This window comes from Nelusetta ayraudi, unplaced genomic scaffold, assembly GCF_046127955.1.
Source record: "Nelusetta ayraudi isolate G7.1 ecotype Tasmania unplaced genomic scaffold, CSIRO-AGI_Nayr_v1 ptg000134l, whole genome shotgun sequence".
NCBI classification, from domain to species: domain Eukaryota; kingdom Metazoa; phylum Chordata; class Actinopteri; order Tetraodontiformes; family Monacanthidae; genus Nelusetta; species Nelusetta ayraudi.
This window is the reverse complement of record NW_027466184.1, coordinates 1,007,501-1,031,666: the sequence shown is the minus strand read 5'-3', so window position 1 is coordinate 1,031,666 and position 24,166 is coordinate 1,007,501. Positions and strand designations below refer to the sequence as shown.

The following is a 24,166-nucleotide window of genomic DNA, read 5'->3' as shown; positions in this document are numbered from 1 at the left end:
CCCTCACTTACATCCCCTTTCTATTCTCTTTCTCACTCCCTATCCCTCCATCAGTCCGGTCATGGCTAGAATATCACTACATAATAATATAATCAAACCACTCAACGGGTAGTTCCTGAACCGACCTGTGTGATTCACACTCTGGGGTCATAAACTCTACCTTTGAGAATAAAGCTGTCAGCCATCATAAAAAACATTCACATTTCTGCTTGTCAATATGGCCAGACAGGACAAGTGAAAGTGATAGATCCTTGATCTATGGATATTATGTATTTTTATATTATTATTATATTTGCATTTCCCCTCATAACACAGGCATCCTTCCAGCCAAGACCACACAAAAACAACTAAAAAGAAAAAAAGGAAAAGCAAACTTGAATTTTCTATTGATTCACGGTAAGGGAAGTCAGTGGTGTGAAACCTCCATTTGAGTCAATGCAAACACACCTCGGCCTCACGTTGGTGGTGATTCCTGCTGAGAACTCTGGCGGCGTCACCAAGTGGCTCCTCAATTCCTGCGTTATCGAGCATTTATAGCGCATTAAACAGCTCGCTTGTAAAAAAAAAAAAAAAAAAAAAAAAGTACCCCCCTGCAGCGACATCCTGCCTGCTGGCAGCGACAGATTAGCGGCTTGGGGTTGTCGTTGGTTTGTTTTTTCCGAATTTTTTATTTTTTTTACCTGTGACATCCTCCATCACATCCTGGTCCACCTTGACGCGCCGGAGCTGAAAAATACACGACTGGCGACAAATCCCTGCAGGTACGACTCCATCATCTGCCTCATTATTTGACAGTTATCCCAGGGATGGTTTTACACTGTAATCACTATAATCCAGCGCCACTGCCAGCCGGGGGGGGGGGGGGGGTAATGGCAGCGACGGATGGCACCGGTCGCCATGGAAACCAACCACAGATATAATGAAGTGTGCCAGCAATATATTTCTATCTATAGCCCCTCGTCTACTTAGTGCAGGCGTGCAACTTTCACTGTGTGTGTGTGTGTGTGTGTGTGTGTGTGTGTGTGTGTGTGTGTGTGTGTGTGGGCTGCGCTGAGAGTTTTTTCCTCTCACTCCCGTGGACGTGCTGCACCTGTGCGTGGGCTGCAGCCTGCCACAGTGACCGGCACTGTTTTCTCGTCCCCGGCTCCACAAGCCCCCTCCTCCCCCGCCAGAGAACCTACCGATGGCTTCCTTTGCAAAACGGATTGCAAGCAGTTGCAGGCACTCGAAACTGCACCTTCCAAACACCGACCATGAACTCCATCTCCCACAATGCACCTCCAACGCTAGATTCCAGCCTGTCCACGTCCGAGGACCCCATTTTTGTTTTTGCAGTTGGGAAATTGAAAAAAATTGAAATAAATCATTCTAAAATGTCACGGATGAGAAAAGTTGAACATTTCATGGAAGCCTCGTCTGTAATGTCACAACTTGTTTGAAGACACTCGTCTCACATTTGGTCTTCGATCGATGGAGTCATGTGGGTTTCCTGATTAAACACGAGAATTTACGGCATAATCTTCTTAACAGCTCTGCAAATGCTGACAAGTTGAAAAAGTAAGAATCAAATTCCAAAGAATTCCTCTGAAATATTTCTGTGTTTAAGTTCTACTTAAATACAGAAACGGGGCCTTTGCACACCTTGGTTTGTTGTACATAGATCGATTGGATTTTTTTATATTTTATTGTACATCTTGTAACTACGACTTTTAACTGTAAACTGTAACTACTGTATAGTTTATTTTTATTCTTCTATTTTCACTTTTTGTATTGTCTTTTGACTGCAGCAACAGTGTAGTTTCCCAATTTGGGATCAATAAAATTCAATCTAATCTAATCTAATCTAATCTAATCTATTTAAACGCAGCTGTGGTAGCTAGCTAGCTAGTACCTAGTTAGCCTTCACAGCCGCAGCGCCACAGTGACAAAGCAACAGTTTCTCTGAGCTCAACCTCACACGGAAAAAAAAACAAAAAACGACAGTGTTCCTGTGGCGGGAGACTGTCGGCTCGGGATCGACAGGCCGATCGACACGCCGGCTATAAAAGAGCCGAATCAAAAGACTCCAGTGCCGCGCGGCGCTAAAAATACATCTGAAGAGCGACTACAGAGAGGAACGCACAACTCTTTAGTCGACAACGACAACACTCGATGTCTCCCTCTGCGTCACGACCGCTGCCCAGGTTCCCCTCCTCCACCACTTCCACCAAAACTCCAGTTGAATAACTGGATTATTCAACAGAAGCTACGGATTCCAACATCCGTCAGCATTTTCACTGCGATAAGTCAGATGCTGTCAAAAGTGATTCATTGATTCAAATCCATTCCAAGAACTGATTTGATTACAATTATTATTACTGGTATTATTATTACATTATTGAAACGTTTCTGAATTGAGGCTTTGTTTCATTCAATACTGTCTGTAATCTGTTGCTACACACTGGTTCCGCTGTTGCGTTTTGGTCAAATTCTCTGGAGGAGGATATCAAAAAAAAAGGCATCAAGTAAACACAACAGAAACACGTTGATGAGGGTGATTCATTGATTTGTATTGAGACTCGGGCCTCTCTTCCCTCCGGAAAGGCAAGGGGGGGTGATGTTTAGTAACCACGGTTACAAGGAAAAGACCCAACAAGAACAGCATCCAAACTCCAACTTCTTGTTCAGACCAGAGACCAGCGAGTCTCCAACGCCAGAGAGAGAGAGAGAGGGGAAATAATAATCCTGCAATACTTTCATGGAAAAACCAAATCTAGTCGTCAGCACAAATGTCTCACCACTGATCAATACTGATCAGCATGAAACCCATCAGAGGCACGAAAAAAAAAAAAAAAAAAACACCCCCGTATTATCCCCATTGTCCATCAGCAGCTGGTGGGATCTCCGTCCATCAATGGCACGAATTCGATTCTGGCGGCTCAGCCGAGTGTCAGAATCTCCAATTGTAATGTCAGCAGCTCAGAAGGGGCTCCGAAGTAGCTCAAAAATCGCTCAACTAAGTGCAAATAATAACACAACGTTAGCAACACTGACCGCAAAGTAAATAAATAGCTATGAATGTGTTTGTAATACACTTCCTGACCACTAGATGCTGCTTTTAGCCTAGACTTCCAAAACTAGATGTGACACGTAGCTGCATTTTCCATTACAGTTTTCCACAAAATCAAATATTTTGTGAAAGATAACTTTGGTGGGATTGCGACTCGCAAGTGTTCCCATCAGAGGGGCGGTTGACTTTTATGGCATCTCATAAAAATGTCTCCTCACTTTATTAGCTTTTTATTAGATCTCACGATTGTATTATCTTGGCCTGTGTTTGCCTTTCTGCCAGCAGCTTCAAAGGTTTTCCATCCGACCCTTTCTCACTCATTTTCCCATTGAAGTCTCTGAAAAAAAATAAAATAAATAAAAAATATCCTCACGAGATCGTCAAAACTTTTCTTTCTTTTTTTTTTAGGTTTAAAGAGTTTTTTGGGGGGGGCATTACCATTATGTTACTCTAAATAACGCTACTTAGATTTGGCTCATTTCTGGTGGGGCGAGGGAAACTCAGCCGGTGAATTTGGTGCCTTTGTGTCTTTGTCACCTTGTCCGAGTGTTTCATTGAAACCGCGAGTGTGTAAAGCACAGAGAAAGAAAACTGTTTCCCCTCTTTAGAAAGGTGCAACAGCTTTGGCCAACCGCTGTTACGAAACAGCAAAGGCCTTAGTGGTCATGCAGTTGACACGCATGATCACACACTCACACACAGACACAGACACACACACACGCACTCACACAGCCATCTAGGAAATGAGAAAAGGCCTCATCCATGGATAATGGTCCATCACGGCCCGCTACGGTTTCCTCTACAGGAGTAAATGGCAGCAAATGGGACATTGATTGAATCACAGCATTGTCATGTATAGCACCAGATGGCAAAGAGAGAAGAAGAAGAAGAAGAAGAAGAAGAAGAAGAAGAAGAAGAAGAAGAAGAAGAAGAAGAGGCCTGACACCTCCCTGCCGCCGCCGAGAGGAACGCACAACAGATGAAGGCGGATCGTGTTGATCACTTGTTGGTCGTCTTGTCTGGATGCTTTTTTAATGGCGGCAGTGACCTGCACTCTGCTGACATCACATTTTCAGCTCGACTCGGCCGTGCAGGTGCTAAAAAAGCATTGAAAAAAGAAAAGAGTACCTGGAACCAGATACCGCCACCTGGTGGAAAAGCTTAAAAACCAAAAGAAGCCCCACGAGTGCTCGGAGGAAATGTGGCCTTTCACCTGCGCAGCCACGCATCCATCCGTCCTTAGTGTACATAGTGGCTATAAAAGTCCAAACAAAAATAAATACGTAATACAAAAAAATCGTGATTCACACTCGGCAACAACGACCACCGACCTGCTACGAGTACAAATACGGATAATTTCCCTCCAGCGCCTGCCGACTTTTATGACGTCGTTCAATCAGAATTCCGGAACGACGGCTCTCCAAGGACACCGGCTGCTTTAATTACCTTCTTTAGGGAGGAGAATAAACGGCAGGAGGAGGAGGAGGAGGAGGAGGAGGAGGAGGAAGGAGGACAAGAGGAGCAGTTTGGTGGGTCTGGACTGAAGCCTGGACCTCCCGGCCAAGCTGCGGAAACTTGGAGCGCCACGGCGTCATGGAAACACACTGCGGGACACGACAGCCCGGCTGGTTAAAGGGCCTTTATCAGAACTGTGATAACTGTTGGAGGGTTTTTTGTTTGTTTTCAACCAGCAGCCATCAGGAACAAGTGGCTTCACTGTTTCCCGGACATGAGCGGAGGATGATGACAATAATAATAATAATAATAATAGTAATAATAATAGTAGTAGTAGTAGTAGTAGTAGTAATAGTAGCGTGACAACTTTTTGGGGGGAACGGAATCAACTGAAGGGATTAATATTGCAACAACCCAATACGCCCAGGCTCCAGCTCTCAGGACAAATCTAATATTCTGCAGGTTTCTGCAATGAGCAACAGGAGCTCAGATCATATATCAGATCATATATATATATATATATATATATATATATATATATATATATACATATATATATATACTGTATATGTATATACATATGTGTGTGTGTATATACATACATACGTACACATACTATATATAGTGTATACTATACTATATATATACATATACATACATATATACGTACTTACTATATACATATACATATACATACACATATACATACTTACTATACACATACATATATATACTACTGAGATCTCTCTCTCACACACACACACACACACACACACACACACACACACACACACACACACACACACACACACACACACACACACACACCCTTCCAGCCAGAACGAACCAACATGTGGATCATTCAAGCAGCCGGTCACACATCCTCTCAGGTCTGCAGTCATCCATCTAGTCTTCACAGCCGGCCAGCAGCAGCACCCAAAGCCACCTGTTCACTCCACACACACACACACACACACACACACACACACACACACACACACACACACACACACACACACACACAAACACACACACATTGCTGAAAATGCAGGTTGTTAAAGGAGGTGTGGAGCCAAGCGCTGCTGCTGCCTGACTTCAATGCGCTCTGACAAACTGCATCAGGATGCACATGTGGATGGATCCAGACATTTCAGGCTGCAGTCACCCTCATCCACCTAATGGTTCTAAAGTCCCTCAACACTCTAGTCGCAGGTTGTTTTTATCAGCAGCTCCAAGTGAAGAGGCTGAGATTATTGCGCCGCAGTCTGAGATCATCAGCCTGGACTTGAACGTTTGGATTTGAGTCGCTCGATCGGGCTTTGATGTGTAAAAAGCTGAATCACATCCAGAGCCTTCTCAAAGTGCTTTGCATCATCAATCAAGGCGAGAGGGAGAGAAAGAGGAAGGAAAAAAAAAAACAACTGACTGCTCTGGAGGAGCACCAAGCGACTGAAGCTGGAAAAATTCCAGAGTGGAAAGAAAATCTGAGCAGACGGCCACAGTCTGGAGAAGCAACAGCTGCCATTCAACCGCCTCACGCTGTTCATCCACTGCGTCCAGCACCTGGTAAAGTCAGCGACTCTGTCTGAGCACAGTGGGGAAACGGGGAGCACATCCATCCTCATCCCCGGGACCTCCAGCCACCTCCACCACCTCCACCACCTCCAGCCACCTCCAACACCTCCACCACCTCCAGAAGCCACCCCAAGTCACCTCAAGTTACCTCCATCATCTCCATCACCTCCCGCACCTCCAGCCACCTCCATCACCTCCACCACCTCCAGCCATCTCCAGCACCTCCAGCCACCTCAAGCCACCTCCGTCCTCTCCAGGTAGAAGAAGCAGAGAAAAAAAACACCCAGGACAAGGCCGCTGAGAAACTGGGTTTCAACAAGGAGAGAAAGTGACTCTTGCTTGGCTAAAGTGGTTGGAGCTACAGCTGAATTCCGAGCGAGGGAGGTGATTCAAGCAGCGAGATTTTCGGATTCTAGGGCGGAACCGTGAATCTCATTCCAGTTAAGTGTCATGACAATAGGTCTTTGTTTGGCTGAATTGTAGCAGCCAACAAATGATATCAGTTAGTGTCATCACATTCACTTGAGGCAGTTTGTTTTTTACCACTATGTAGAAAAGACTTCTCTCAGGGAAGTAAGCAAAGGTTAAAGCCAATAATAGTAATAACAGTGAGCCAATACAGCTCACTGTTTTTGTATTTTTCCTGTATTTTCCTCAATAAGCAGCAGAAGTGTTTTGAGATTTTCCGACAACTAAAACCATCAACAAAACATTTTATCTCTTCAAAGTTTAAAAAAAAAAGAGTGAGCCCAGGATAGACTTGAAAACAGTTGACCTGATACTGAGCTCTAGTTGAAAAAACAACTTTTTTGTTACTTTGCTATTTAAAACAATATTAAAAAAAAAAAAAAAAAAACGGCTGCTTGTCGCTAATGGCTAACATCACAAGAATAGAAACAAAAAAACGGAAAGCGTCCGATCCTGTAACATCCAGGACCGTTTCCTGTGCCGGCAGATAGCAGCTTCCTGTTGTTAAACTGTCGGCTTTAACACAAGGGCACGAAACACTCGGCAAAGTCAAATCGTTTGACACAAAAAATAAAAAGAAACGGGGAAAAAAAGTCAAAAGTAAGAAGAAGCACTCGGACGCAGGAAGAACAAACCCAGACAGGGAAGGGAAGGAAGAAGATTAGCAGGACAAAAGAAGGAGTGAGAGAGGAGCTTGCACCCACGCCACACCGGTGTTGTGTTACTAAGTGCTTCCAGCGTTTCTCTCTACGCTGCTTTTGCAGGACCTGCGTAAAACGCGTTTCCCCACATCTGGCGTTGCACAACTGTGATGACGCAGAACGGCAGGCGGGAACGTCCCAGACCTGACCTCACATGACCCGGTGACGTCTTGTGAACACACACACACACACACACACACACACACACACACATACACACACACAGTATTAGCCAACATCTCTGGGAGTTTCTGGGAGGAAAATGAAGGAAAAGCCTCCCAGGACTTCCTTCCCATCCGGTCGTTTGTCCGCTTCCTCCGCCTGTCCGCTAAATCCCGCTCCTCAGTGGACGAGGACGGTTCCGTGGCTCCGCCCCCCCCACCCCCCACCCCCCCACCCCCAAAACTCCATCCACTCTTCCGCTCGGCCGCTTCCTTCTTTAATCCAACCTTGTAACCTCCACAGCCATCCATCAGACAGGACAGGAAGCCCGGGCTCCACGTGGGGGAAGACCATGTGCACGACATCGATAAGAAGGAGCAGCAGCACTAGCAGCAGCAGCAGCAGCAGCAGCAGCAGCTCCTGACCACAGAAGCTCTTCCCGACACTCCCGGCTGTCTGAAATTTTGGACTTTGTCTCCAAAAGGAATAAAATTGGAAGATTGGAGGAAAAAATTCCAAAGTTTCCTGCAGTGGAACTGAAGCAACGCTTCAGACTTCAGAAATGTACCTTTGTCCGCGGCCCACAGAAGGTGCTTTGACAGCCGGGAAGGAGCTGAAGGAGAGGTGTGGCAGAGAGTTTGGCCAGTCGGAGGCTTCTTATTGGTCCGAGGGGGCAACGTTCAAATGCTGCGAGCTCTGAGGTGTCATTTCACCCTCGACAGCGAGGGCGAGTGATCCCTCTTTCAGAAGATTGACACGCAACCAAACCTCTCGTTTCATCAGAGTTCATTTTCGTTTTGTTGCAAAAAGCAAAAAAAAAAACAACAAACGCGAGAAAAAAAGCCTCGCCTGCGTGTTTTTTGTTGCATTCAATCCTGTTGCGTGTATTTTGCTTCCGCTTTGTGAAACAGATGATTGGTATTAGGTGTGACCACACAGTCGAACTGACAAGCATCTGTTGTCGAGCTGCAGGCGAGACGACACAGCGGCGGCGCTGCTGCTGCTGCTGCTGCTGCTGCTGCTGCTGCTGCTGCTGACCTCCTGCGGCTGTCAGGCGTGAACGGCTCAAGGTTGAAACAGGGGACGACATGAAGAGCTTGTCTAAATGCATGCACGTGCAAAAGCGCCCGCACACGCTCACACCAACGCCGCTCAAAGAACACATGCAACGTGAACACCTCTTTGTCCAGGAAGACGTGGTTTCTCCTCCGCCGCAGCTTTCAGGACCCGTTCGGCGGCTCCCGGACACGGAAACCAGTTCAACCCCGCAACATTTCCATTCGCCGTGAAATCGTCCCACGCCACTTTTTTCCAGCTCGTTCACCCTGCCACCCTGTCTCGTCACCCTGGACTCTGATGACACAGCCACAAGCTATGAATCATAAAAGAAAACTGCATATACTCAACCCTGTGTTCAATGTTGACGCGAAAACAAAAAAAAAAAACGAGGCAATCGGCACTTGGATGGGCGAGGTATGAGCGCCCTTAGTGACATCACAAAGGGCCAATTTCCACTGTCTAAACATTTCTGCTGAGTCGCTGCGTCGCCATCATTGATTCAATCCTGACCGTCTCCTCCTCCTCCTCCTCCTCCTCCTCCTCCTCTCTCCCTCCTTTAGAAACTGGAAGTTCTTTTTCTGTTCTGGGGTCAAGGGTCACCACCTCAGGTCTGCTACATCAGGTACGGGCCTTTAAAGCGCTCTCATCTTTACACTTCTCCTAACTGGTCCTTAGAGATGGTTTTTCATTAAGAGCAAAGAATAAACAAAAAGTACAGTTTACGCGCAGATAAACGCTGCAGACGAGGCAAACAGAAATGCAAACAGCGTGTTCCAAGAAATTCTTGTGATCATTCTGAGACTGAACTACTGCAATTCAAAGCGCAACATCTTTCAATTGACCTCCTGGGGCGAAGCTGCTTCACAGCTTAATGATGCGCCTGCAGGGACCAGGCAAGTGTCCATTCCAGCATCTGAAGTGTTGCTGCTGCTGCTGCTGCTGCTGCTGCTGCTGCTGCTGCTGCTGCTGCTGCGATCATTCCACCCGCCTGCCACCACTGAGCTGCAGCTGAGTGAAAGAAAACAATAATAACAACAGCAGGCACTGGGGGTAAACAACCCCATGGAGAACAGTTGGAGGGGAGTAGGAGGAAAGGTGTCGTCTCACTGACTGAGCGCAGGAGGGCGACCATCATCTCCACCTCCTATAATTAGCACCGCGCCGCTCGCCACGCACGCAACACACAACAACAAGAGTGGAATGAAATGCGGACAGTTACGGCGGCGGCGGCGGCAGCGGCAGCAGCAATTGCACCTGCTGCGAGGAGCACGCACAACGCGCGTGAGGAACGACACTCTCCTGGTCAGCAGGTGAGACCCGCGCGCGCGCTCGGTTGAAGAGCAACTGACAACAACTGAACAACTGAAGCCGCAAGGCTTTGTCACACGACGCGCGACACACAACGCGGTCTCTCTGTGACGACACAACAACTGCACATTACTCACACGTTACACGTTCAATAAATTCATAAACACACACGTTCACTCTGTCGAGAGAGAGAGAGAGAGAGAGAGAGAGAGAGAGAGAGAGAGAGAGAGAGAGAGAGAGAGAGAGCGAGAAACACTTGTGAACCGCGCAGCAGCCTGCCAGTGTCGCTGAGAAGCACTTTTCTGAGTTTGATCTCGCTACAATGTAGCGCTGAGAAGGGACAAGAAAAAGATAGATAGACAGATAGATAGATAGATAGATAGATAGATAGATAGATGATTCATGATCTCCTGAAGAAATTCGAAAGATAGAAAGAAAGAAAAGTTCATGTGTGTTGACATGTCCCACTCGTGGCCACATGTCTGTCTGGGTCATGTGTTGTTTACCGGGATGTTTTCTTTTTGTTTTGGGTTTTGTTTTGTTTTGTTTTGTTTTTTGTCTTTTTGTTTTGTTTTGTTTTCTGTTTTGTTTTGTTTTGTTTTTTTTGTTTTGTTTTTTTTTTTGGGGGGGGGGGGGTGAAAGTCACTCCTCGACTCACTCCTGACATTCATTCAACCTCACCCGGGACCAGCGGAGCGGCTCCACTCACCTCCTCCACCGTCAGCGGCATGCATATCCGGTACTCCTTCAGCAACATCTTCGCCTGCTGTGAGGTCCTCACGCCGGGTCCGTGTGCCGCTGCCGCCTCCTCCTCCTCCTCCTCTTCTTCTTCCTCCTCCTCCTCCTCCTTCACCTCCTCCGCCGTCGACCTAACCGACCGACCGACGGTTCGTGCGCGAGAGCCCGCGTGGCGTGTCAGCGCATGTGGCACGGCTCGCTTTGTTTGCTTGTTTCCCGGGCTTTAGGAGGCGCTGCGCGAGTGGCGCCCGACTTCTCACGTCGACGCACGCGGGGGACCGTTATCTGGTGAGGCACGCCGCGGCCGGAGTGAGTGAGATAGTGAGCTGAGCCCCTGGTTCGTCCCACTCCTCTAGTGAGAGGGGGGAGTCAAGCGAGAGGACGGAGGTGGTCCCCGCAGTCGGAAACCTACGATGGGGCCCTTCAGAATAAGAGTATGGACTTTTTTTTTCTTTTTTTTTCATTTCGAAATTCTAAAATGAAAGAAAGTGCCTTTGAATTGGCAGACCCGTGTGGTGGTTCCACTTTTCAAGATGGGAGACCGGAGGGAGTGCTGTAACTCTAGGGGGATCACACTCCTCAACCTCCCTTGGTAAAGTCTATTCCAGGGTACTGGAGAGGAGGATACAGCCGATTGTCGAACCTTGGATTCAGGAGAGACAATGCGGGTTCCGTCTGGGTCGCGGAACACTGGACAAGCTTCACACTGGACAAGCTTCACACTCTATGCCGGGTACTCAAGGCTTTATGGGAGTTCGCCCCCAAACGTTTCACATGTGCTTTGTGGATTTGGAGAAGGCATTCGATTGTGTCCTTCAAGGCATCTTTGGGGGGCGCTCCAGGAATATGGAGTCCGGGGCCCTCTGTTAAGGGCCGTTCAGTCCCTTTTTGATCAAAGTAGGGGTCTGGTTCGCATTGCTGTCAGATTTGTTCCTAATGCATGTTGGACTCCGGCAGGGCTACCCTCTTGTCAACGGTTCTGCTCAAAAAACATTGAAAATATACCAACTAGTCACAGATAAATGCTTTGTGTGTCATCATTTTTTATATATTTGTTTTAAAACGTATGCTGTTTGAGTACAACAGTATAACACAGGTGTGAAGATTTAAGTAAGTTAGATTAAACAGAAGTCCAAAATAGGTGGTGAAAATAAAGAAGATAATTGTGACTAATCGACTAATCAAAAAAGAATCAATATATTAGTCGAGAAAACAAAAACAATCATTAGTTGCAGCCGTAATATAGACATGTATCCACATACCCATACTGTACCTATAAACAAAAGGAAAAGATGAGGATACAGACGGGATCACTGCTAAGTAGACCTGCAGTAGTGATTATTAGCCTTAATTAAAATACACTGATGGTCCACATGAGAAAATACTAAATATTCTATATCAAAGTCAATATTTGATTCTGTTGGTGGTAAGCGGTGGTGCAGCAGTTTTAGCACTGCAGCCTGCGCCGAGAAGGTCACAGGCTTGATTCCATCCAATGGCATAGAAGAAGAAGAAGAAGAAGAAGAAGAAGAAGAAGAAGAAGAAGAAGAAGAAGAAGAAGAAGAAGAAGAAGAAAATTTATTGACAATAAATTCAAGTCATTTTGAGAAACCATTAATATGAAGATCTATTTTCCAGGAAGTGACAGTGCCTTGCGCGGGTTGGCCGAACGTGGCTTCCCGCTGGACCAGTGCTCAGGAAACGTTGATGCAAAAACTATGTTTTACTTTTTTCTCTTTTTTCTCTCTCTCTTTTTTTTTTTTTTTTTTTTTTAAACCGCCTGTCCCTCTTTCAGTGCAGTAGCTCAGCTGTTTTGCATTACAGTGTGTAGAATAAAAACAGACAAAAAGACAGTAGCCCACTTCCAGGCACATTTTTTCAGAGTCGCCCCCTTCAGAGGGGGAGGTGTCGGAAAATTCACGCGGTTTCACATCAGGCCGCGGCCCCGCTGATATACGATGTTTTTGACGTGGTGGAAACTTCCTTCGGGCGGACCGCAGCTCTCGAAACGGCGCTATACTCTGCGGCGCTCCGGGCAGCGTGTCCTTGGTCACACGGCGACACCGCGCGCGCTTCACGTCGAGGCTGAGAAAGTTGACAAGCGTCAACCTCAGCCGGAGCGCACTGACGGAAGTTCCTGTTGACTCTGCGCTGTTTTGGTTCTCCACCAGTCGCAACACGAGAGAGAGAGAGAAAGAGAGAGAGACAGTGTTGCCTTGGTTTCTCACTCATCAGGAGGACGAATCGACATGATGTCCTCTAATATCTAGGGGAGACATCCGGTCACCCTGAGGCAGTGTTGTACTACTTGATAAAGGTCTAATCCAGTCCAATTTATTTTTATAGCACGGTTTTCAGGAGGCCACTTTTATTTGGTCTGAGTGTTGTCTCGGGCCTCAATGGTCTTTGTTGTGGTCTCAGACATAACAATCTCGTTTTGTAAAAAAAAAAGAAGAAAAAAAAAACAAGCTAGCTGGTCCTGGTGCAGCTACATTCTCATCACTTACTCAAGATGTGTCACTTCACGGAGGTGTTACCGTCCTTTACATTTCACCCACAGTGGCTATGTGTAAAAATACATACATAACGTCACCATATTAATTGTACACCACTTCATGCTTCCTGTGTGCCCAAAGAAATTTGAATGCTTTATTTTAACAGTTCAAGATTTCCTGCAATGTGTGTCATCTGAAGTCACAGTGCAGTCATTCAGTTTCTAAAGATGCTGATTGTGCACGAGGCCCCTTCAGCCAGATTTGCGCAGTGCTGTCATTCTCGGTGGCACAGCCTCTGGAAACATTTGCTTGGACTGGGACAATTTAATCTCAGAAAGTAACCGCGTGGCACCTTTTTATTGCAGGGTCAACTGTGGAATATATGCGAGTGCCTTGCCACAGTAATAACCGCATACTGAATTAAATTAGACCACATGAGATACAGTAACTTCAAAGCGATACCTCTGTTGCTTTTAAAGGAGGACACAGTAAAAAATGTACAACAAATTCGGAAAACACTTGTTTGTCTCTCGTCTGCAAATATTACGTTGGTCTTCAAGCAAACGTAAATGTCCCATCTCATCCATTCTATATTCAGAGGGTGATGTGGTGCTTTCTGAGACATTTTCTCTGGATAATCAATCATGTGCGGTTGATTTTCGACAGTGTGGGCTGGGGAAAAAAAACATTGTAAATTGAATATAATAATAATTATATACAGTATTGTGGCATCAACTTGTTTTGCTTAAAAAAACAAACAAGTAATTATGGAAACAATAAGCCTACAGATATTTCAAGACCCGTGTGTGTGTGAGAGAGAGAGAGAGAGGGAGAGAAAGAGAGAGAGAAAGAGTGAATGCAGCCAGGCTGCTTGGCCACTCTCGTTCACTAAAGGCTTTCCCCAAAGATTCAGCACAAATGTGCAGCACATGCTTCTTGCCCCCAAATGAAATCACGATTTAAACACTGGCATAAACTGCACGGCAAATTTTTTAACACGGTAAGTAAGCAATTTCCACGGAGGGCCGAGGGGAGGGGAAAACCTGAGCATCCTTGTGTTCCGTGGACGTCATCAGTAGCACAAAGACGTCCTGTGTTCAGCGGATGTCTGTAGGTTTTACAGACATGTCTCCGAGGGAAATCAGACACTCCTCAAAAGTTGTTATTCATTGTACTTTTTGTGCATGACACCAGGCCAAGCTTTCATTTTTTTTTTGTGCCTATCTTAACCTGTGACCTTGAGGCAAAATGCCACGGGACAGTGACGGGGCCGCTCATGTGAGTTGTGTCTGAAAAGAAGCAGTAACCTAATCATGACCTGGTTACTCCAAAAGGGCTTGTGTTGCTTCGACTAAGGTGAAGGCTGAATAAAGTCCAATTTATCGTTCATTTTTAGGAGCGATAAACCAATGTGTAATCTCCAGAACAGTAATGAGGAAAGAATCAGCGTGTTTAACCTTTGCTCAGCAACTACGTTGCTACAGAAAAATCTATAAATTATCTGCGTATGATCATGTTTGGCAAATTCTTCTTAACCTCTCTTGATGCCCTTGAAAAGTGAGCTCAAAAGCATAGATCTTGTTCTTTGAGTCACTTCCACTCGGTCAGCCCAGCTGAGGTCTGCTGATTTTAGATGAGGGCTTCAGGGCAGTTTTCTCTGCCAGAGCAGGAAAATCACTGACCTACATTTAACTTTTCGCTCATGAGGACATTGGCCCCGTTCAAAGCGTTGAACTGTGAGGGCAAAAATGCACGATGGAAGCAAGATATTATTGTTGGGGGGGAAATGAGGACACCTACTGGTTAAGAAGGGCCATTACACATAATCGCAGCTATTCAGTTGACAGCGAGAAAGTACTCGTCCGATCCCAAGTAAGCTTCCCAATCATGGAAGGTCTAGGGTAAACTCATTCCATCCCCCATACTGTTAGTCTTATCCTTTGGACATTGTGGAACGTTGTTATTTGATCAATGTACGTTGAAATATGTATTTTTCGTTTCTTTTCAGTCACCCCGACGGGTCCTTAGTGGGTCCTTGAGGCGCCGCGGTCAGCTATTCGACTCTCTCCTCTGATTGGTCGCTCACCAGTCCCGTTCAATTGACGGCATAGTGCTGGACTGAGTGTCTGAGGAAGGATAGCGCCGTCTATTATCGTTACCTGAAAGCCGAAAAGATGTCCGAGGAACGTTCAGAGAGGTCCGATGGGAAGATCGTGAAGATGGAGGTCGACTACAGTTCGACTGTAGACCAGCGACTCCCGGAATGCGAAAAAATGGCTAAAGTAAGCATAGTGTGAATGAGGCCGACGCCGGCTGAGTCATGGTGCTTCACGACCGCTCTGCTAGCATCAAAGCTAACTCTCGCTGTTTAGCATCACCCGAAAAGACGACAAAAACATTCCTAGCTAAAAATAATAATAATAATAATAATAATAATAATAATAATAATAAAACAAAACAAAAGCAGAAATGTTTATGTAAAACTCAAAGTGGACACATTTCCAGTATCTCCTGTCTTACTGGCACTGGTGCTAAATAGCGTAGTAGTCGACTGGACAGCACAGTTGTTGGCAGTATGCTGCAAACGCGAAACAAGCAACCTGGAAAAGTGCAGCGAATAAATAAGTGCGAACAAAGTTAATATGATCTGCCTCTCCACTAAGTTTGTGTGTCGCTTGATTTTTAGGAGGGGAAGCTGCAGGAGGCCATCGAGAGTTTGTTGTCGCTGGAGAAGCAAACCAGAACGGTAAGCTGTCTGTCTTTCCTGCGACGGTCGATGGTATCAAGTCATTGGATAATACAGACGAACTTAAATAAAAACGAGTTCACTTTAAGATATTTGTTTTGCTCTTTAAAAATAGCTAAGATCTTGGACAATATAAACTTTGACTTACCTTCACATTGATTACAGTGCTGTATGCGAGTATTCGTTATGTCATGTATACTCATGCATGTATTATGGTAACTCCGGTTCTCACATCTCTGCTTCACTCAAACAACATCTATATGAGCTTTCCATTAACTGTGCACTGACTTTATTTTTTCTTTTACATCTTGAATCAGGCGTCCGATATGGTGTCAACCTCCAGAATCCTGGTGGCTGTGGTCCAGATGTGCTATGGAGCCAAGGACTGGGACGCCCTGAATGAAAACATCATGTTGCTCACCAAAAGGAGGAGTCAGCTAAAGCAGGTACGACACGCACTGCTGCTCACGCTTCACCTCTTCTCCTGGAAAATAAATCAACGGACATGAGACTGGTGTTTCATTACATTTTTGTTCTGCCCTCTTTCCTCATCAGGCTGTTGCCAAGATGGTGCAGGAATGTTACAAGTATGTGGACACTATGACAGATCTGACCATCAAGCTGAGGCTCATTGACACGCTCCGCACTGTAACTGCTGGAAAGGTCTGGAAAAACACCAGAAAATGACTGTGACACACGTTTTGATTGATGTCTTCAGAGCCAGTTTTCTCATTGAACACGACTTGTGCTCTTTACAGATCTACGTAGAGATCGAGCGCGCTAGGCTTACAAAGACCTTGGCCAACATCAAGGAGCAGAGCGGTGATGTCAAAGAGGCGGCTTCCATTCTTCAAGAACTGCAGGTATATAAAAAAAAAAAAAAAAATAGAAAACAACATGTTGTTACATTATTGGAAGTCTCAGCTTGGCTTTTAATTTGGACACAAAGCTGAAGTGTGAGCAAGCAGCGAAACGACAGTGAGTGTTTTGATGCAGGTGGAGACGTATGGCTCCATGGAGAAGAAGGAGAAGGTGGAGTTCATCCTCGACCAGATGAGGCTTTGCATCGCTGTCAAGGATTACATTCGCACCCAGATCATCAGCAAGAAGATAAACACAAAGTTCTTCCAAGAGGAGGGCACAGAGGTGGGCGACGCCAACTGGCTCTCTAAATGTTCAGGCAACTGGGGAGATTAAAGGCCCAGTTCACTGCTGACATTCTTTTCCCACCCAATCTTGACGCTGCAGGAGTCGAAGCTGAAGTACTACAACCTGATGATCCAGGTGGATCAGCACGAGGGCTCCTACCTGTCCATCTGCAAGCACTACCGGGCCATCTACGACACCCCATGCATCTTGGAGGAAAGCAGCAAGTGGCAACAGGTACAGAGGTGGTTTTTATGTATATAAATCAATGTCTCTTGATAGATTTATTATGATAGTCATTAGTAGTATTATTAGTAGTGGTAGTATTTTTAACAGTGAATCCTCTAGGTCAGTGGTTCTCAAGTGGTGGAGTCTCAGGACCCACACTTTTTACCTTATCATGAAGTCGCAACCCAAATTTATTACACAAAAATATAAAAACGCAAGCCCACTTTCTGTCATGTCTATTAAATAAATTATTGAAATGTTTAAATAGAATTGTGTGTCCTGCAAAATAAATTGCCAAACATTTTCTCTATAAGTATATATATTTTAAAACTCTTTTTCTTTGAAAAAGAAGTCAAAAAAAGTAAAATAAAAAAGGGAAACTACCCATGAAGCTGCGACACACTTTTGGGGTCGCGACCCACCAGTTGAGAAACGCCGGTTTAAGAGTAGTGGCGCTAATAGTAAAACTGCTGGTCTTTTATCAAGCCATCCTTTGCCACAACTTCACAAAGTCACCTTTGTGTCTCAGGCCCTGAAGAGCGTGGTGCTGTACGTCATCCTCTCACCGTACGACAATGAGCAGTCGGACCTCGTGCACAGAATCAGCGCGGACAAGAAGCTGGAAGAAATCCCCAAATACAAGTGAGACTTGCACAATCACCATGGCAGTGCATTTGGAGCAAACGCTGACGTGTTTGTGAGTTCAAGGAGAAGTAAAACGTTCCTCACCTCCGGTCATCTTTCTTCATTCTCAGGGACCTTCTGAAACAGTTCACCACCATGGAGCTGATGCGCTGGGCCTCCCTGGTGGAGGATTATGGGAAGGAGCTGCGTGAGGGCTCGGCCGACAGCCCCGCCACAGACGTCTTCACCTACACAGAGGAGGGCGAGAAGAGGTGGAAGGATCTGAAGAACAGAGTGGTGGAACACGTGAGTGCTGCACGAGTTCAGTTGTCTCCGGTGTTTGTTTGGTCTTGCATGTTAATTTGGCGCAGCATCTTTTTTTTTTGTCCTGTAAACAGTCGATATATATACACATGTTAATGACATTGTCCCTGTGCCCACAGAACATAAGAATAATGGCCAAGTATTACACCAGAATCACTATGAAGAGGATGGCCGGACTCCTCGACCTCTCCGTCGACGTAAGCATCCTCATCCTCATCCTCGTCTCTCACTTTAAGAACTGCCGTGTGAAGCTGACAGTCAAAGCCAAATATTATTTTTGGATTAAACCATTTTATTGGACCGACTTGACTCGGAGTCAAGTCGGTCCATTAAAATGAGGCCTTTTTTTTTTTTTTTTTTTTTTTTTTTTTTTTTTTTGCACGTCCCTCTGACTCAAACTGAACCGCTCTCCTCCCACGCCAGGAATCGGAGGAGTTCCTCTCCACTCTGGTGGTCAACAAGACCATCTACGCCAAGGTGGACCGGCTGGCTGGCATCATCAACTTCCAGAGGCCCAAAGACCCCAACGACCTGCTCAACGACTGGTCGCACAAACTCAACTCGCTCATGTCGCTGGTCAACAAGACCACGCACCTCATCGCCAAGGAGGAGATGATCCACAACCTGCAGTGAAAGGGCCGCCGTGCAGTGCATTCTTACTATTTCTTTGGTTTTGTCTTTTTGCTCATATTTGTACCCCCCGCCCCACCGGTGTGGAGATGTTTCTGACAACACACAGTATACCGATGGACTGTACAAAGGCACAATGAGTTCCAGTGAGTTTATCATTGGGAGGGAAACAGGCAGCCCGTCTCGTTCTTTTTTTGTACCGTCAACTGTATCACAAACATGAGCGTACATGCCCCCCCCAACCCCACCCCACTGTCATAATAGACTGGATCTCCAAATGCTCCTCGTTGCCTCAGCATCATATGGCAGAAACCAAAATAGTTGAGTTAGTCTCATGGTTTTTTTGTGGTGCGACTCTAAATTTCTCAATTATGAATTCGTTTTTTTCCCACAATTCTGCAAACGAGTCGGTTCACGTTCGTCTCCGGTCTCCACCTCAAAGTCGCCTCGAGCAAACTAGTTTTTTGCTCCATCAAAACATGCCTATGAATGATTTTTGTATGTATGTGTATGCTTAAAAAATGTAAACAATAAACTCCTCACAGCTGGTTAACAATAGCGGCTTTTGTTCTTTTTTTTTAATTGGAGGCATGAGTGAAGCACAACACACACGCACACACACACGTACGTTGACCCTGTCATGACATCCTCGAAAATATCCTTAGGATAAGGACGTACGCCATGGAAACAACAAGCTAGTCCACCTCCATGTAGTTTAAAGGCCCAACTGTGCTGTTTACAGTGCAGTAATGTAAAGGTTTAGGTCACTTGGGTGCAAAACAACCATTCAAAGAGGCCAAAAACTGTAAATATATGCACCAGGAGACAGAGTCACACAGTCAAATGACGTTTGCTCGTTATCTACATGAGAGATTTGTGTTTTGATTGTGATGCACATTGTTGACAATCATTAATAATACAAACAAACCGAAACAAGATTTTTGCCCTCAGGACACATTGCTCCCTTCCCTTTCTGCGTAGTGTGTCTTCGAGGTACGAGCTGCACAGTCAGTTTGTCGGCTCCATTTTATTGCCATTTCATTTTCTGGCAGACCAAACAAACAAAACATCAAAACAACAAGGTCCTCGGGGGTAATATGGCGGGATATTTGGAGAGCTGCTAGCAAGTAGGATTATCCTTCAGCAACAAATACTAATAAATAAAAAACTTTCATTCACCGAACTGTAAATGAACTGTGTGATTACGCGAAATTGTGTTCTCAAACGCATCTTTATTTATTATGAGGAGCGCAGCCATCTACGGACGGACGGACGAACACACACACACACACACACACACACACACACACACACACACACACACACACACACACACACCGAGAGCGAGCAGCAGCGCCACCCCCGCCCCCATTCCCCCCTCCCCTCAACCTTCAGGTCGTACATCCCACTATGCTTTGCGATGGTCTGACAAGTGGATCCAAGATGGCGTAGAAAGTAAAGCTAGGTAAGTGTTGACTTCCCATTTTCAGCCCCCTCGCACGTCTCTCTCGGCGCGCCGCCGACGCCACGGAGCCCCTCCGCGGGTCCGTAGGACGCCGGAGGCTCTCGTCGCTGCGTGCGTGTGCGGCGGCGCCGTGTCACACCCGTGAAACGAGCTCAAACAGCGAGGCCAAGCTCGCAGGCCCGAACCCGTTTTGTTTCGGCGAACCCGAAGCTAGCTTAGCCAGCCAGTCAGCCAGCCAGCTCGGCTAGCTAGCTAGCTAGCTTGCCCGATAGCTCGCTCGCTAACAGCAACAAGCCCAGCCCGAGAGTCAGCCCGCTAACTAGCCCTTCTTGATGGGAGCTTGCCACTTGGGTGCCAAAGGTAGATGAGGGGGGAAGGCCGTACTGTGGCTAGCAAGCTAATTCTCAGCTACGCACGCCCGTTGCTTCTTTTTTTTTTCTCTCGTTGCGGCAGCGCCTGGTTAACGTGCCGGCGGTCTGGCCGACCGCGTCCAGTGGGGACGTTTTTCGGGGCTTCGCAGGTCCGCCGCCGCCGTCATCGCCACCACCGGACTTGCAGGCATAGTCATAACAAGTTTAGCAGGCGAACAGCGACATGAACTATCCGACGGTCGGGGGTGAAGGAGTGGGAGGCGGGTGGGAATCAAGCGAGTCGAGTCCTATCAGTTGATTTTACGTGCGCTGTCACGTTAAGATCGGCGACATTTGCAAGTTTTGCTCGCAGGTGCCTCGTTTTTTTTTTCTTCTATTTATTTTTTTTTTTTTGCACATTTGCCGCTGACCGTGATTGCGCGTCACCCGCTGTCAAAGTGAATCCGGTTGATGGTTGATCCGCCGCCGCCCCCCCCCCCCACCGCTGGCCAGCTATAAAATTAGATGTCTTCCCCTTCAAACTGCGCCGCGGCTGTATGTATTTTTACGACGGGACATTTACAACCAGCAGCGGTGTCCTCCCACCGCCGTGTCCCGCCAAAGTAGTTGTTGTTTCCCCCCCGCCAGAGGTGGCGGCTGTCCAAGCACAACAGGAGCATCAAGTGACGGAGGCTGCTTCTGCTGCTGCTGCTGCTGCTTCTGCTGCTGCTACTGCTGTGACACCAAGTGTGAAACTCTGCAGGAAGTTGGTGTGAACGAACCTTCGGGGTGTAGAGGAAGCAGCGTTGCACGGCGATCAGCTTTTTGGTTTTTCACAGCAAAAAAAAAAAAAAAAAAAAAAAAAAAGTTTCCACCAAAGCTCCCACTTTCGCGCGCGCACCTAAACGCATCACGTGCATCCTGACTGGGTGAATGCTGATGTCGACGTTCTGGCTACTCTCTTTTAAACGTCCGAGCGTTTTGCAGACTGCACTTCTCTCTGGCCTGTCGGTGCGCGAGAGAAGTCCCATCTGTTATTTGCTTGCTTCGGTTAAGCTGCGCAGCTCGGGAAATCAAGCCTTTGTGACGTCACAGAGGGCGCTGATACCCCATCATCATCATCATCATCATCATCATCAGGTCAGTGACTGCACCTCCTGCCATGTGTTGGCTCCTCCTCCTGGGAGTGGCACCACGTAGATGAACGGACGGTCGGTGAAGGCAGCAGCAGTCTCAGCGGGAAGCTAGACAAAAAAGTGTGGAAAGTTCCATGTTGTCGTTTCTTTTTTAGAAAATGCAGACGGTGCGAGGAAAGTCTCATGTCTGAGTCCACCTGTGACATTCTGGGCTTAGCGCGGAGCCAAATGCCCCCCCCCCCACGGAACAACAGGTGCCGTTTGAGTCGTCGGCTCATATGTGTAGTTGACAACTTTGTAGTTGTTCCTCAAATTAATGTTTCGGGGTTTAAAGGCAGTCGGCTTGCTCTGCGGTTCTCTTTTTTTCCCCTCTTCTTCTTCTTCTTCTTCTTTGGGGGAAATGTTTTTTCTTTACATGGCGGAGAACGAACCTTCGCCGGAGTGCAAAGTCGTGCGTCGCGTCGCCCGTCGGCAGTGTTTATTTATTTATTTTTTTCAGTTGGGGTTTGACTTTTTTTTTATTTTATTTTTTTTCAACTTTAAGTTATGCCGTCCGGTTAGACCCGGCCTCGGCATCCTGATAAGAAAAAGAAAGATCTCGTTTACTGCAGGGAAAAGCAAACAAAAGTGGAGCCGCTGCTCTGCTGTCTGTCCTGGTGCAGTTTGGGCTGAATTTCCCCTCCCGGTCGGGCAGAATATTGTTGTGCTGGGACTCGCCGCACAGCTTTCACAGCAGGTACATATTCAAAGGTCTCGGCGCCGCTGTCGGGATGGGCTTCCTTCAAAAAAAAAAAATTTAAAAAATGGCGGCACAAGATGGCGGAGACCCCTCTTGCTAAATGTATATTATATATTATATATATATATATGAGAACCGATCTAAGGGTAGAGAAATCCAATGACTTTTATTATACTGCCAGTGCCAGTATACACTTTTATGAGTGTATTTATTAGCCGTATATGAAATGTATAAAATTCATAAATCAAGCCAAATATTGCACTCTGGACCTTTAAAAATAAAGAAAATAAATAAGCAATAAAGAGTCTCCGACTCAGAGGCTGAGAATCACCGCTCCAGCCCGACTCTGGTTCTTCTGCCCGGTGGGCTGTCCACTTTCTTCCGCGCCGCCTCCTTCCTTCCTCCGCCACCACGGTCGACGTTTTTGACATCGCAGCGATTTCCCCCGAAATCCCGCCTCCTCCGTTTTCATTGGCCGTTGGCGACAGGTGCGTCGGCTGTCTGGAGGGGCAAAGATACCGGATCCCCGTCCGCAGCCGGCCAGACTGCAGATCCACCGGCAGGCAGATGTTGGATTTGACCGTGGATAACCCCTGCTTCAAATCCACCACTGTTTTTCTTCCCCTCTGCTGAACCGACACGTCCGCCCCACCCCTCCCCCGCCCCAACACCTCCCTCTAATAGAACAGCAGGGCTGGGTGATTTTGATCAAAAATAAAATCCCGATTTTTTTTTTTTTTTTTTTTCCTACGAAAAATTTCGATTTATTTTTTTTTTTGGGGGGGGGGGTGGTAAATCTCGTTACATATGCTACAAAAACGCGACACGTGCGCGTTGTATGCGACTTCGGAAAACTAATTTCCCAGGTAGTGTTGAGGGCAGCAAACGGAATCACTTCCTGGTTTTAACACCTGCTGTGGCTAGCTAGTGCAGATGCCAGTAAACATAGGTGTCCAGTCAACAGCTTCTCGGGGGCGGAGGAGGAGGAGGACTACGGTACCCAAGAGGCGCCAACCCGGACGCATGAACACCGTTACGAACATCGTTACGACTAAAAAAAAAAATAAAAAAAAAATCTGATTTCGATTTCAAATGGATTAATCGCACAGCCCTGTGAAACGGCTACACGTCGTCACACGGTCACATTCCATTTGGTCCCGAATGGAAACGCAGCGGCCCCCCTGGGAGGAAGCCGAGGGGGGCAGTGGTGGTGGACGGTGGGCCCAGTGTCACAAGACTTTGGGCCAAGTTGAGTCAGTTGGGGGGGGGGGGTCGGAGCGGGTCGCCGTGTTCCTCCGCTATCGGAGGGTTGTCACCATGACCATTTGTTTTTATCTCCGACCTCGAGGCTCTTCCCCGTGAGAACAGGTCAGTTGTGGGTGGGTGGGTGGGTGGGTAGAGAGAAAGGGAGGGAAAGAATAAAAATAATCTGCCCTTGGTTTTGTGGCGCAACAGTTTCGAACCCCTGGTCGGACCTCGTGTGGAGGGTCGCACGCCGCTCGTGTCTCGGTGGTTGTGGTTGAGGAAGTTTAATATTCTTCCTGTTCGACCTAATTTCACTGCTTCGCAAGAGCATGTTTCATCACGATTAGTTTCTTTAGAAGAAGATCCGAAAAACCTCGCTGTCCACACACCCATCGCAAAGCAAATATTGTCGCGTGTTTTTTGGGGGGGGGAACTAAATTTGATCTTTTATTCATAATTGTGCCATAAAGTGGTTGGTTGTAGCGTTTTTTTTTTTCTTTTTTTCTTTTGTCCTTCCACCCAC

The 24,166-nt window shown here is 46.7% G+C and overlaps 3 protein-coding genes across 11 annotated transcripts in view; 2 read left to right on the top strand and 1 right to left on the bottom strand.

Moving 5' to 3' along the window:
* LOC142904880 (cytoplasmic phosphatidylinositol transfer protein 1-like) overlaps window positions 1-10,858 on the bottom strand; it is a 52,106-nt gene extending 41,248 nt beyond the window's left edge. The window contains exon 1 of one of the 2 annotated variants that reach the window (XM_076051256.1): window positions 10,487-10,858. In XM_076051256.1, the coding sequence (XP_075907371.1) occupies window positions 10,487-10,534 (48 nt within the window). In that variant the 5' untranslated portion in view covers window positions 10,535-10,858. The remainder of the gene's footprint in view (window positions 1-10,486) is intronic. The other variant, XM_076051255.1, reaches the window with a different exon arrangement.
* A 4,236-nt stretch (window positions 10,859-15,094) lies between these two features.
* Window positions 15,095-19,264, top strand: psmd12 (proteasome 26S subunit, non-ATPase 12). The gene is made up of 11 exons (XM_076051251.1): window positions 15,095-15,292; window positions 15,697-15,756; window positions 16,074-16,202; window positions 16,312-16,419; window positions 16,515-16,619; window positions 16,753-16,902; window positions 17,005-17,139; window positions 17,660-17,772; window positions 17,886-18,060; window positions 18,198-18,275; window positions 18,502-19,264. The coding sequence occupies exons 1-11, from the start codon at window positions 15,185-15,187 to the stop codon at window positions 18,709-18,711; spliced, it is 1,371 nt and encodes a 456-aa protein (XP_075907366.1). The 5' UTR covers window positions 15,095-15,184; the 3' UTR covers window positions 18,712-19,264.
* An 816-nt stretch (window positions 19,265-20,080) lies between these two features.
* The window catches only part of helz (helicase with zinc finger), a 51,828-nt gene continuing 47,742 nt past the window's right edge, over window positions 20,081-24,166 (top strand). For all 8 annotated transcript variants that reach the window (XM_076051230.1, XM_076051237.1, XM_076051236.1 and 5 more), the window contains exon 1: window positions 20,081-20,173. The gene's annotated coding sequence lies outside the window, so the exon portion shown is untranslated. The remainder of the gene's footprint in view (window positions 20,174-24,166) is intronic.